The 12,458-nt window shown below is 38.6% G+C and overlaps 1 protein-coding gene across 1 annotated transcript; it reads right to left on the bottom strand.

Moving 5' to 3' along the window:
- Window positions 1-370: 370 nt before the first annotated feature.
- LOC111266649 (zinc finger X-chromosomal protein) lies at window positions 371-10,220 on the bottom strand. Its single transcript, XM_022844312.2, has 3 exons — window positions 9,815-10,220; window positions 8,174-8,724; window positions 371-2,230 (listed from the first exon to the last, which is right to left on the bottom strand). Exons 2-3 carry the CDS (start codon window positions 8,431-8,433, stop codon window positions 2,023-2,025), a joined length of 468 nt encoding a protein of 155 aa, XP_022700047.1. The 5' UTR covers window positions 8,434-8,724; window positions 9,815-10,220; the 3' UTR covers window positions 371-2,022.
- Window positions 10,221-12,458: the final 2,238 nt, after the last annotated feature.

Raw genomic sequence — 12,458 nt, 5'->3', positions numbered from 1 at the left:
AACTAGTAAAAGCCGTATTTGACAGAAGCTATTAGGGGCTTAAGAGTAATACCGCAAATAGTTGACCTCTCATTGTTTGCGTATCTGAGTTTAAGGAACTCTGTATATGCCATCTCTACATAGTCGTATAATTACAAGTACCAAGTAATGCCGAACATAATGCTTCTGATATATCAGGAAATATTTTTACAATGCCTCTAAGATGTTTCGTTAATCGTTTTGCGTTAAATAAATTTGTTGTACTTTTTTGCGCACGGGATCATATATAATAAAATTACTCTCTGATTGAGTATGTGTATAAATGTGATATTAAGTATCAAATGATTTGCCTCGTAAATAAAAAATGACGAGAACAATGATAACAACATGCTTATACGTATAATATCCTTTATTATTCATATTGAGGAAAAAATAAATTTTATTTACAAAAAAATTATAATGACTATTTTGTCTTGCCATAATATTGTATCTTGTTGTAATATCTCCATATGTCTGTGAGCTGGCATCGCCATACAGACGCCCTCAAATCACCCGTAGTTAATTATAGACTACACCGCATATGGGTGCGGTTAGTACATGTATATATATTATAGATTTATAATTGGACAGATTGGCTGAGTGAGTGCGTCCGTAGATGGCGCCACCTACTTATATATGCATACTTAAAATCTTTATGTATGGAGTATGTACATTCAGGGTCGGGACTAGAAATTATCGTTCTCAAACATAGTACTTCTCGGAACTCCCCTTACCAGTAACAAATATACAGTACTTTGCTTCCTTCATTTCCGAAGTTTTCAGTCCAAAATATGCTAGATAATACCAACAATTAGATTTAACTAAATAATAAACAGTAGGCTAATCTATTACGGGCCAATCACACTTCGTTCTCTCATCGGGACAAAAACTAGAGATTTTTTTTTCTTAGCAATCAGCGGTTTTGAGAACTTGAAAGAGATCGTTTACGTTTTTAGAAATTAATAACAGCTACACCTTAGCTAGTCCATTTAATACAGCCTGTTCAAAAATTATTATAATTGGAAGGACATTTTTTATGCATTAATAAGATAATCGAAAAAGCTCATTGTATAGAAACAACAAAAAGTTTGTGCACTACAAGATAAACACAGTGGTCCATATACAAGGATCTGAATAATTATTTTAGCGCTTTTTAGCATTCGATTCCCAAAAATGGCCTCCTTGTATTTAACATGAGAACATTTTGTGCGTTCCCATATATATTAATAACGATAAGAGTTGTCTGCATCAAACTTCAGTCGCCAGATTGATGCACTGTGCCTGCTTTGTCACGTGCGGATCGATGGAGAAATACTAGGTTTTTTAATGTACGTTTATTCCGGGATACTACTTGCCTATGAGATTTACTAAAAAATAATTTAAGGAATGCGCTAAAGGAGATCGTTAGTTATGGTTCCAAATCAGTTACTATTTGTTTTACAGTCTCAGAAACGCCCAGCCAGTCAAATTTTACTGAAGAGCTTTTTTTTTTACTCCATTTTACTTCATTGTTTCCTTTGGTTTGCGATCGTTGATATTGAAATAAATACTTTTCCTTAAGAGTAAGAATGCATAAAGCTGCCATTTTTTCTCTTAGATCTGATAATAATAAGGGTAATAGTAAATGTCCTGCAATTATATTTGCAGCTAATCGTACAGCTAAAGTCATGAGACAAATTAAGTTTCTAATAGTTTCAATGAAAACCATGAAAGAAGCCAAAATGAGGAGTTCCTAATGGCATTCAATTCAAGTTGACTTCGGAACGTTTATAGTAATAATTTCAAAATGCAGGCAAATGAGTTGCACGATGTCTTCTTTGTTCCGATAAGTTAATATTCTTCTTGTGTTATATATATACACACGGCAATATATATATATATATATATTGCCATGCGTACGTTGTGCGACGTTCAACTGTCACACGGAATCCCACAAGCCAGCTGGGGTTTATGAGTATTATGAAGATATTAAGCTCCATCATATATTTTTGTATAAAGCTTACACTACGACTTGGAGATGAAATGGTGATAACGAACATGCTTGTCCACCTCGTCCCGAGTGATGAACTTCTCGAAACAGTGAGGACACTTAATGAGGTACTCTCCATGCATGTTCTTGATATGCGTCTTCAAGTTGTGTTTGTAGGCGGACGCGTAGCCACAGTACGTGCAGCCAAATGGCTTGATGTCTGAATGAACAGTTATATGTCGTCTGGAAGAGACCGCGAAAAATTATCGTGCTGGTTAGGTTACCTTATGTAAACATCGGTTTTTGCAATCTGTAACTGAATATCCTTGCTGGATCACATTTTACCTTCCTGCTACCGGAACGCAAGGCGTGCCTACACGGAACAAGGTCCATTTGCAAACACGGTCAAATAGAATAATGGAAAGCAAACAAAGATTCGAGTTTGATAGAAAATTTATTGGATCTAATCTAAATTAAAAACTCACACCGAACGTATACATATGAATTTTCACACAGTGGCAAATAGTCTTACTCGTTTACAACAACGGAATCAGACAGCAATGTTGTTAAGCCATAAAGTTACATTCTTTGCACTTTGCATAAATCTACAAGTCTTTCTGTACTTTTTGCTCTAGGCAAAACTGGACAACTGGCTTGTTTATCTAATTACGCAGAGCTGACTGCTACCATCGTTACTAACTTGCGAACGATAGATAAAGCAGCATTCTATGAACAGCTACTAGTCGAGTACTCGACATGTACACTCCTATGTTTCGAGTTTTACGTCATTTTCCGCCGTACATAAGCGAGAGTTAAGAGTCTATCAAGGAATGACCACAATAGCGTATGCGGTTTGTGATGAAACAATGTTCGGTTTTTTTTTGAAAACTCACTACGTAGATAGGGAGCCGATTACAGTCATACACCACAAGTCTCGCCTAGAATATGAAGGGTACGAGACAATTGTTTAAAACACTGGAATATACTGGCTCACTTGCAAATAGTGTGTGGCCCAAAGAGCCACGAACCGAACCAGAAAGTCATAACATTCCTATAGTCAGGAGCAATCTGGATGTCTGCCAAATGACCTCAACACGACATTGCACTCAAAACTTGGCTCGCTGACGAGCATACTGTGATTTATGTCGAGACAAAGGTTGCTTCTTCATTTCCATAAAAATTAGTTGATCTAAGAGTTAAGGATCCACGAGCGCCTATTACTCGCTGATTACATTTTGAAGCGAAACAGACATCCTATCAACTTTTTTGACCATACTATTTTTCTTTACTGAAGCTTATTTTCAGCTGGATGGATATGTGAATAAATAAAATTCTTGCGTTCGAGGCTTAAAGAATCTAAGAGCGAGTGTCGAACTATTATTTTACTCAGAAAACGTCATCATGCGGCTTGTGGAACAGAAGAATCTTTGGGCCTTCTTTTTTTCTTTATAAATGATGACGGGAAAGAAGCAATAGTTGAAGGCAAGTTCCACCATGACAGGTTGTAAATTTGTTTGTGGCCAAAAATGCAGCGACAGAGTGGACGCAAAGAAGATTTAAAAAAAGGTGGGGCAACAAAAATTAATTCACTTGGAACCATGTTCCTACGACAGCCAGCTTCGATGTCTGCTGGTGACATTCAATGGCCTCCCAGGTCCTGTGATTTGACTCCTCTTAATTTTTTCTGTTAAACTATGTGAAGAATAGGGTCTATAAAATTACGTCGACAACAACCTGTAACCTGAAACACGGTATTTATGAAGTGATTGGTAAAACTGACACTTAACTACGCAAAGCTATAGTTCGAAATTACGTAAAAAGGGTTGACCTATGCGAGCTGTCTCTAGAAAGACTTTGGTTGTTATAATTTTCCATATACAATTAACATTAAACCCTCTAGGTTGAATTAACGTAAAAACAAAAAAGGCACATAAACATTGTTTTTTTCATCCTGGAAGCACTGAAATTACCCGGAGACTCCTTAAGCACCCTATAATATTTCCTAGAGCTTGAACGTTTGAGAGGAACAGTCGCAGGTTCCCGAGCTCCCTGCAGTGTGTGTATTACGCTTATGTTAATTTCGGGCCTGTTAAATATTGTCCGTTGTACCAAACGGAGTTTGTGACTGCTGTTGGTGAGCGACCCGGTTACCTGATCATGGTAAATAGTAAAAAAATTCTAGTTGTCTCTACACACGACTTCACTGAGCGCCTGTACTTCAGCGGCCCACGCGTTGAATCACGTTTAACGGGTATTTTTTTCATCCCACCTGGTCGGATTGTTTGACGTAATTTATAGAACCGATGATGAGACAAGTTCATCAGCTAATCCCTTTCTGTAACGGCGATGTAGCGTGTGCGACGCTCAAGCGTTGGATTGGACAAAGGAAGTTTAATGAGATATTTGGATACCCGTTCATCATTCGGAAATGGTGTGTGTTGTTTCTCTTTTACCGTCGACTAGCGCTTGAAGAAAAGTTGGCTAATCCACACGGATGTGGTAAGCTTCCGTGCCCCTTGAATCTAATCTGAAGTGAGCGCCGTGATCATTATGACAAGGGAAGACTTTTCTGTTGCAGAAAAGACAAGTCCGCCCGAAAAAAATAAATGTTGGTAATTGGCGACAAGGTGATGGAACCGCTGGGACCTGCTCTGATTTTTTTTTAAAGAATTCTTACAATCGTTGGATTAACAAAGAAAATAAATATGACCAACATATTCGAAAATACCGATAAGTTATTTAACATATTAAGGAATTAATATTATATATATATAATATAATATATTAAGAAGTTAATATTAAGAAAACATTGGCGACCGCCCCAGGACCACAGACCTAAACCTGCCTGAGTACGCTTCACGAGGTCATCGTTCAACCATTGTCAGTTCCCGTTTCGATATCAGAACTGATGCAAGAAAGAGATATAGTGACCGCTTGCGACGCTTTCAAATCTAACAGCCTTCTTCTCACAGACTGGTGGATCTACAAACATAGGAGGTGTCTTATTGTCGCGAAGTGCCCTTCTGAGGAACTATAATCTGTCTCAAGACCGATCACAGGGCAGAAGCCGAAGCTAAGTTCCTCAAAACAATTGAGAATCGTGATACTGGTAGACAAGACCACCCATGGTCCCCCGGACGTTAGCATTACTGGATCTACTTACTGACTTAGGATGCCACCTGCTCTGACATAGCAACACTTCGCGTTTAAGGGAGATCAATAATCGACAAAACGGCATCAAATCTTAGGGCCGGAAAAATTGATACACTGAAAAAACAAGTCATTTAAGTGAGAAGAACGCTCTAAGATAATACGTACCGCTTGGAATCAGGCTGCTTCTCTGATGAAAAACATCTCCGTCTATGGGACATTTGTTAGGCCCCGAAATGACAACTCTGTTCCCGATACCATAAAGTTGACTATTACACTGAAAGCTTGAACGAAGCTTTAAAATCGTGCATACTTCTCCTGAAACTTCGCTGACAATGCTCTTGGTTCAATACAAATTGTAGACTAGCAATTGCACTGCGCCTGACACGAAAATTAACCACGCTCGTGCTGGTGAAGATTTGGGTCTATCCGTCAGTAGGTACATTGTGCTGCAGAATATATGTTACAGTTAAAAAACTATACAAAAATATGCGGCAGGACAGGTCACTGACACGTCTTAGAAGCTCCGTAAGGTTAATAGAGCATGTACCCATATTATCAATTGTGCCTTTGTACGCTGATGCATATGATGGAGAAACATCTATGATGCGCAAGAAGCTGGGAGCTAAGTTCTCCATATTCGAGATACTGCGCTTCTTGAAGCAACCTTGGTCAAACAAGGCGACTACGCAAACTAGATCCGCAGTGAGCATATTGGAAATGCGTTTCGCATGTTCGCTTGTTAACCGAGTATGCCGTGATTACTTAAGATAAAAACGCCTACCGACATGCTGGTAAAACCCTCCTGAGTGTTACAGCCAGGAGAAAAGGTAGTCCGTTTAACTTATATTCATGGAGGGCGATTGCGAAGAAAAACTTTGCTACAAGCTTCGGACTCATCACACTTCCGCTAATGAAATTCTTGGAAGCTTATTTATGTGTTCCGGCTGAGTAGCATAGATTGGGCACAGGATGTGGCGCTCCCATGGATTAAAACAGGCTCTCTTCAACGCGCTCGTTTGATACGGATCTTGCAGAATACAGTCCTACAGAGCATGCTGTATTCAATCAGTACAACGGTAAGCACGAATCACAAGGTGGTTCACCCGGAGCACAACAACCTTGAAGTGTGTAGATAGCTTTAAGTACGTGTCCATGAACCTGTGATTTTGCCTACGAACGGTCAAATTTTCAGGGGATACATCACAAGCAAAATTCGGCGAGAGGTCGTTGCGACGGTGAGAACACATACGCCCTTGGAACTTTCCTTGAACATGGCACTGATTTTATTTGAAATAAAGGAAGCCCCAATTGCTTTCTATAAAATACAAATGATCTGAAAACACCCTTTAATCGAAACTGGTCAAAAAACTGAACCGAGTCAGACTTTCATTTTTAAAGCGCACCATGCCTCTGTATTGTGCATCATTAAACAAATACATATGCCTTTTAAGGAACATACATTTATTAGCGAAAAATCTGAAACGCACATTCAAGCTTTTCACTATTCCTGCCCATACGGAGTTTACATGGGGATAGAAAGACAGCTCAGAATGATGCTGATTTTTATAACGCGAAGGCTATAGCTGATAAAGCCTTTTCAAGGCCAGATAGAACGGACCATCACACGTTTTAGAGTATGAGCTTCACATTATGTGTGGCACAGTGCCTTTTCATGACACACAACTGTGTAAGAAGCGGTGTCATGCTGCAATACCTTCGATGGGAGGCCTTTCTGCGCAAGCACACATATCTTAATTTAAATCTTCGAATTCATACAAGATAATTAAAGATAACTAAACACGCATATAGAGAATTTGCTGCGTTGCATATCTATAATGTCGATGAAATAAGTATTGTCTGAGTATGCGCGAAAAAGATATTAGTCTACATTTGATTTCCATACTGTATCCACCTTAAGGTTCTTGCCCTCGAATTTAGCTGTGAAATAAGACATATATATATATATATATATATGTAACGTATAAGAAATGTGACGTACTAAATTTTAACTGGGCTTAGTTGCTTTAAGTTGATTTAAGTATCCATATTTTTATGACCGTCTGCCCTTTGGATTTGAACTAAGCTATTGCACTATTGCAAGAGTCCGGGGCATAAGGCTTTACGATATCTTAGAGAGCATGACATCATATATATAGCATGGCATATCGACATGGCAAGAATAGAATTTTCTTATTCAAAATATGTCTAGAGTTTGAAAAAAATTGTACAGTTCAGTAACACAAGCGATTTATTTCCGTTCACTAATTCTAGCTATTTAATGCGTAGCTTTTTTTTTTTATAACCTCCTCTTAATGTTGATAGTGCAATTCAGCCGTAAAACTGTAATAAATAAATTACTTAACAAATACCAAAATCTTTCAAAGCTGTACGTATGCTTTAGTGCGAGATACCGCCGCTAATGTTGCATACATCGTAGAGGATATATTTTTAATTGTAAGCCATAACTGTGTTGTGGCTTTGTATCTATTGTTATCTATTGCAAGAATAGATGATTGCTATAACGTGAGGGCAAAAAAATGGAAGCATCTATTTGATCTGATCTTCTTCATATCTGTTGTTGATCCTCGCTCAAGTCATGCGGCACCCATTTTCCCAATTTTTTTTTAATCTATTAATTTGACCGAGTTCAACCTAGGTATAACGTTTTTACATTCGCTAGATCTGAGTACTAATACATATGAATTTTGAAATAGATAGGTTTTCACGATAGCTCTCAACTCTTCGTTATCCACTTTGCAGCGGGTCTGGATCTTCGCCGAATACAAGGTTTATACAGCGAGCTGTTTCTGCCGCTGTAACTCCAAAATAAAACCAAAAACTCTTTTTCCTAAGCTAGCTGAACTTTCAGATATTTCATGGCTTGGTACAACTAGCGTGCTAAAAGTCTTCGTGACGATATTTCAGTGAGCGATCTTGGATTTCAAAGAATTATTGCATCGTTACGAGATAACGTCATTTTAAAAGCCCTCAATGATCAAGAGAGAAGGAATAGGGCAAGAACGAGAAACTAACCTGAAGTAAGCGTAATCGTGACAGGAGAAGACGCACCGCGGACATTTGTATGGAACCTGGGCTTCGCCATGAACCTTTGCTTTATGCCGCTTTAGAAACTGAATCGAGTTAAAACGTAACGGGCATACATTGCAGTGGAAAAAGAACGGGGCTAGAAGTCCCTGGCTTGCCGCTTCTTCCGAACTACAACCACTGTTCCGCGGTACCTTATGAGTGACGACGTCTACCGACGTAGCTCCTAAACCAAAAAACACGAACATAACCAAACACCCCGTTAGTGCTCGTAAGAATAATGATACGTATATGTAACTGAGCAATCACAAGCTAGGCAATAAAGGCGGACGGTACGAGGCAGGTTTCAATGCATAAAGAATCAATTTTACAAGCTAATTATTGACTTGTTCTCTATATCCAATAATCATAAGATTGTAAATACATTACGACATTTATTGCGTATCACTATAACATATTAAATAGTAGAAACTTGGGTGGAGCTGGCTGGGCATCGAGTGGATCGTCGCAATGGCTGCGTTACCGAACGTTTAGCCGGTCTGAAAGAACATTCTGCATGTTATCACTATGCCACCAATTTTGTCAAGTGTGTAAGAAAAATGCGTAAATATTCATTCTGTCCCTATACGAATGCTCTTGAATTTTTTAATTGTTCGTTAGCATAATAATAGCTTATTAATTTGCAACGTTACCTTCACTGTATATCAACTTGAAAAACAAGCTCTACACTTAGAAACGAATTGTTCCTCAGCGCTTTACATAAGTCAGGAGGGTACCACACATCTTTTCTCTATTCTATAAGAAAAATAGATACGACGAACGCATATTTGGTGGTTTATAGCAGATTGAAAATAGTTCGCTGTTCATACTTAGCACGTTAACTTTTTCTAATTAAAGCTTAACTTATTTTTTATTTACTCTACCTGTATTCTTGATAGCTAACAAACTATTCATTTCAAAACTCATAGCAAGACAGAGTATCTATCTAGAAACTTTCTTCGATTGAACTGCATGGATTTTCCATGAATCAATACGATTGTCTGGAGCCCAATACTTTCCAACCTTAAAAGTTCCACTTTTTTAAACCAGCTTCGTCCATTGACTTTGTGTCGGTCGAGTGAAGCTCGGCTAAGAGCGAACAATTACCTTTATAGTACGAGTGGGCAGACGGACGGAAATTTTTCAAGGATTGCACTTATCTCTAACCCCCAAAAACAATCTTGTACGCTCTTAACATTCGGAACATCAAGCGATTATGTTATGCGTAAAAATTCTGAATAAATTACGACATGATGATATTGTAACTAAATATTTTCATAACTCCACCGTAACGTATACAACACATTTAACAAGTGTATCATTGTAGTATAGCATTGAAAAGTGCTTCAAACAATATATGCTATCAAGTTAAGTTCCGTTTCTTTGATTTCGAAGTGACGTTTCGGTCATGCAAACATCCTAACTACCTACCCTATAAAGGTGTAGCATATTGATCTTAATTGCAACACCTGTGGACTTCTACACTTCATCCCTTCACAGAGCGATAACATAGAAAGGTTTAACAAAAGAAAAAAAAAAGTACAATTGTTTATTTCATCGATGTAAATATATTTGTCTCAATATTGTCACCTTCTATTTCACTTGCACGGTACATCCGGCTACGTTGCAAGTTGTTACATCGTGCTGCACGTATAGTAGTAAATTCGCTTTGTTCCGTAGCTCTAGAAAACTGACAGAGAGGCATTCGCAGCTGACGGTGATAGAAACCAGCTGACGGACCACTAGGATCTTTGGGAAGCGTTCAAACACACATTTCGAATATAGAGCAATGGAACATTGAAGGACCACTCAACCGATTATAGCAGATCATTTGACTATTTGGCGTAACTAAAGGGTTAGCAAAATCGACATGCAGACAGATGACGATAGGTTGGACAGCTGGAATATCGGCAAACAACAACAACAACATCAATTAGCTTGCTATGAAGAAGCATTGTGTGCACGACGCGGCTATAAAGAGAACATCCTTGATGTATAGGAAATCGACTGAATTTGAGGAGGGGGAGAGCTCGATCATAAACAAAACATCCGACTCAGGTGACCAACCCATGGCTTCTGAGTGGGTGGTCTTTAAGAGTACTTCGACCTGTATGCACTGGCCTATGGCAAGAAAGGCGCACCTAAAGCGAAGTGACATTGAAGCTCCGGGTGTATAGTGTAAGTCATAAATGATATAAAGGCGAAATGGTATAACGCATACGTACAAAGGTGGCATAGTGATGTCGATAGACTCTGACCTACACGAGGTTTGACCACACTTAGCGAGGCTGATAGTCATTTTTGAGTTTTGTAGGCAAAAAAAACGAGATGAAAGCTGTAAGTGAAGTCAAGGTCGTTTTAATTTGAAGAGAGGGATTGTATATTGGTTTTTTCGAGTTTTTCAAGGCACTCATTTAGCTATTTCGTAATAATAGTTTAAAGTCTGGATAACATAGCTCCTAATTCGCGGCTGCAATTTTTCCGTCTGTACGACTTCGAAGTAATTAATGGACAGACCATGTCACCAAACAACTTAGTACTTGAGCGCCTAAAAGTTTGTTATATTTCCGACATTTGTGTTTACTTGTTTTTAGTTGTCCACGTTACATCTTCATTATGCCCGTTGCACAACTGGAGTTTATAAATAATCAATAATTCTTGACGGTAAGCACGGCATGTCTGGTGCTTTACAAGCCCAATGGAAGCGAGCGCTTTTTAGTCAAATACCGAAGATCATCGAAAGAAGCTGCAATAAGTGATGCTTTCTAAATTCGTTATACAGATGAAGACAAACACTAAATAATAAAATATTGATGAAACGCGTTCTATAGCTTCTGAGTAACTAGAAATTACTTGTTGCTTAAGGTACACATTGCAGAAATTAGTCTGATAGTTTCACAAATTATATGAACTTACTCAAGGATTAATTTCTTTACGTCTGCTAGATAGATTGTCTAACTATGAAAAATCCACGACTGCCAATTAATTTTTTGGCATTATGTGACGATATCATAACGTTGCCGCTAGAATTGTCGTCATATGGATATGCCATTTCAGAACGGAAGCTTCAGCGAAATAAATTACAAATTAAACCCCATTTGATTTGACGAATTCGACGATAGCCACAGGTGGGCTTTCTCGGTTAAAACGTAAACTGTTGAGTATTTTTTGTGTCACCGCCCATAGTGCCTTTGTCGAAGTATTAGCCTAGTAGCTGTCTTGATCATGCCAGGCTTTTTCAATGTGACTGCTCTCAGCTGTTGATACAGTTTATTAGTAGAATACAATTTCAGTGGGCGTGGGGCATTTGAAGAACTGTCAAAAGGTAGCGAAAGCTGCTGACAAGCGATAGCTAGTTGGGTTAAAGTACGCGACGGATTCGCTTTTCGACACTGTTCTACGTAACTCAACGGCGGGCAGGTTATTGTGTTTCAGCGGCGTTACTTACAGACGTCCTGTAGACAGTGTAATACAAATATAATTATTTATCTGACAAGTGGGCGGCCTAGATTACCGAAGAGGTTTCGATGATCACGAGACCTCCTGTTACCATTTTCAGTTGCTCGGTTCGGGAAAACATCGGTAAAAATCTAGTTTCGCTCATGTTCATTATTTTATGTATGTACGTAGACGTGCACGTAAATTAGTACAAGATCTAACTTTGAGTTATGCATAACCTTGCGCTAATCTGAAATTGTTCGTTCTAGTCGTACTTTTGCGATTTACCAAACGGATTTACCAATCTGCATAGATTGGATCCACCAATATCATGTGATGGGAAATATGGCTAACTTACTGGCCGTAGGTGACTCTGCTTAATTTGGAAGGATTCTATGAAATGTATCACGCAAGGATCGAGAAGGGCAGGCTTACGTGGCATGCTTGGATATATTATAGGTTGACTGCGATCTCAACCCATTGCTAGAACTCATCGACGGGAATCTCAACGCTCCTTAATTGATTGACTACATCGGCTAATGAATGATAGCTAGTTACATTGTTAGGAACATATAATGCCATCGAATTGAAATGTCGACAGTAAATACGCTATACGTGACTTGTAAGTGGAAATTTCTCGTTATAATTTTACGAAAGAATTATATATCAGACATCCGTATTTTTCAGCACTGTCTGATTAGTTACTTATCGAAAAGAACGAAAATGTACCGGGAAATCTTTGTGTTTAACCGACCTTCTTATAGTGTATAGTCCAATCATGTAAGCTGAACCGGGT

The sequence above is a fragment of the Varroa jacobsoni genome, unplaced genomic scaffold, assembly GCF_002532875.2.
Source record: "Varroa jacobsoni isolate VJ856 unplaced genomic scaffold, vjacob_1.0 scaffold_1105, whole genome shotgun sequence".
Lineage (NCBI taxonomy): Eukaryota > Metazoa > Arthropoda > Arachnida > Mesostigmata > Varroidae > Varroa > Varroa jacobsoni.
The sequence above is the reverse complement of the archived record's forward strand: the minus strand, read 5'-3'. Positions and strand labels throughout refer to the sequence as shown.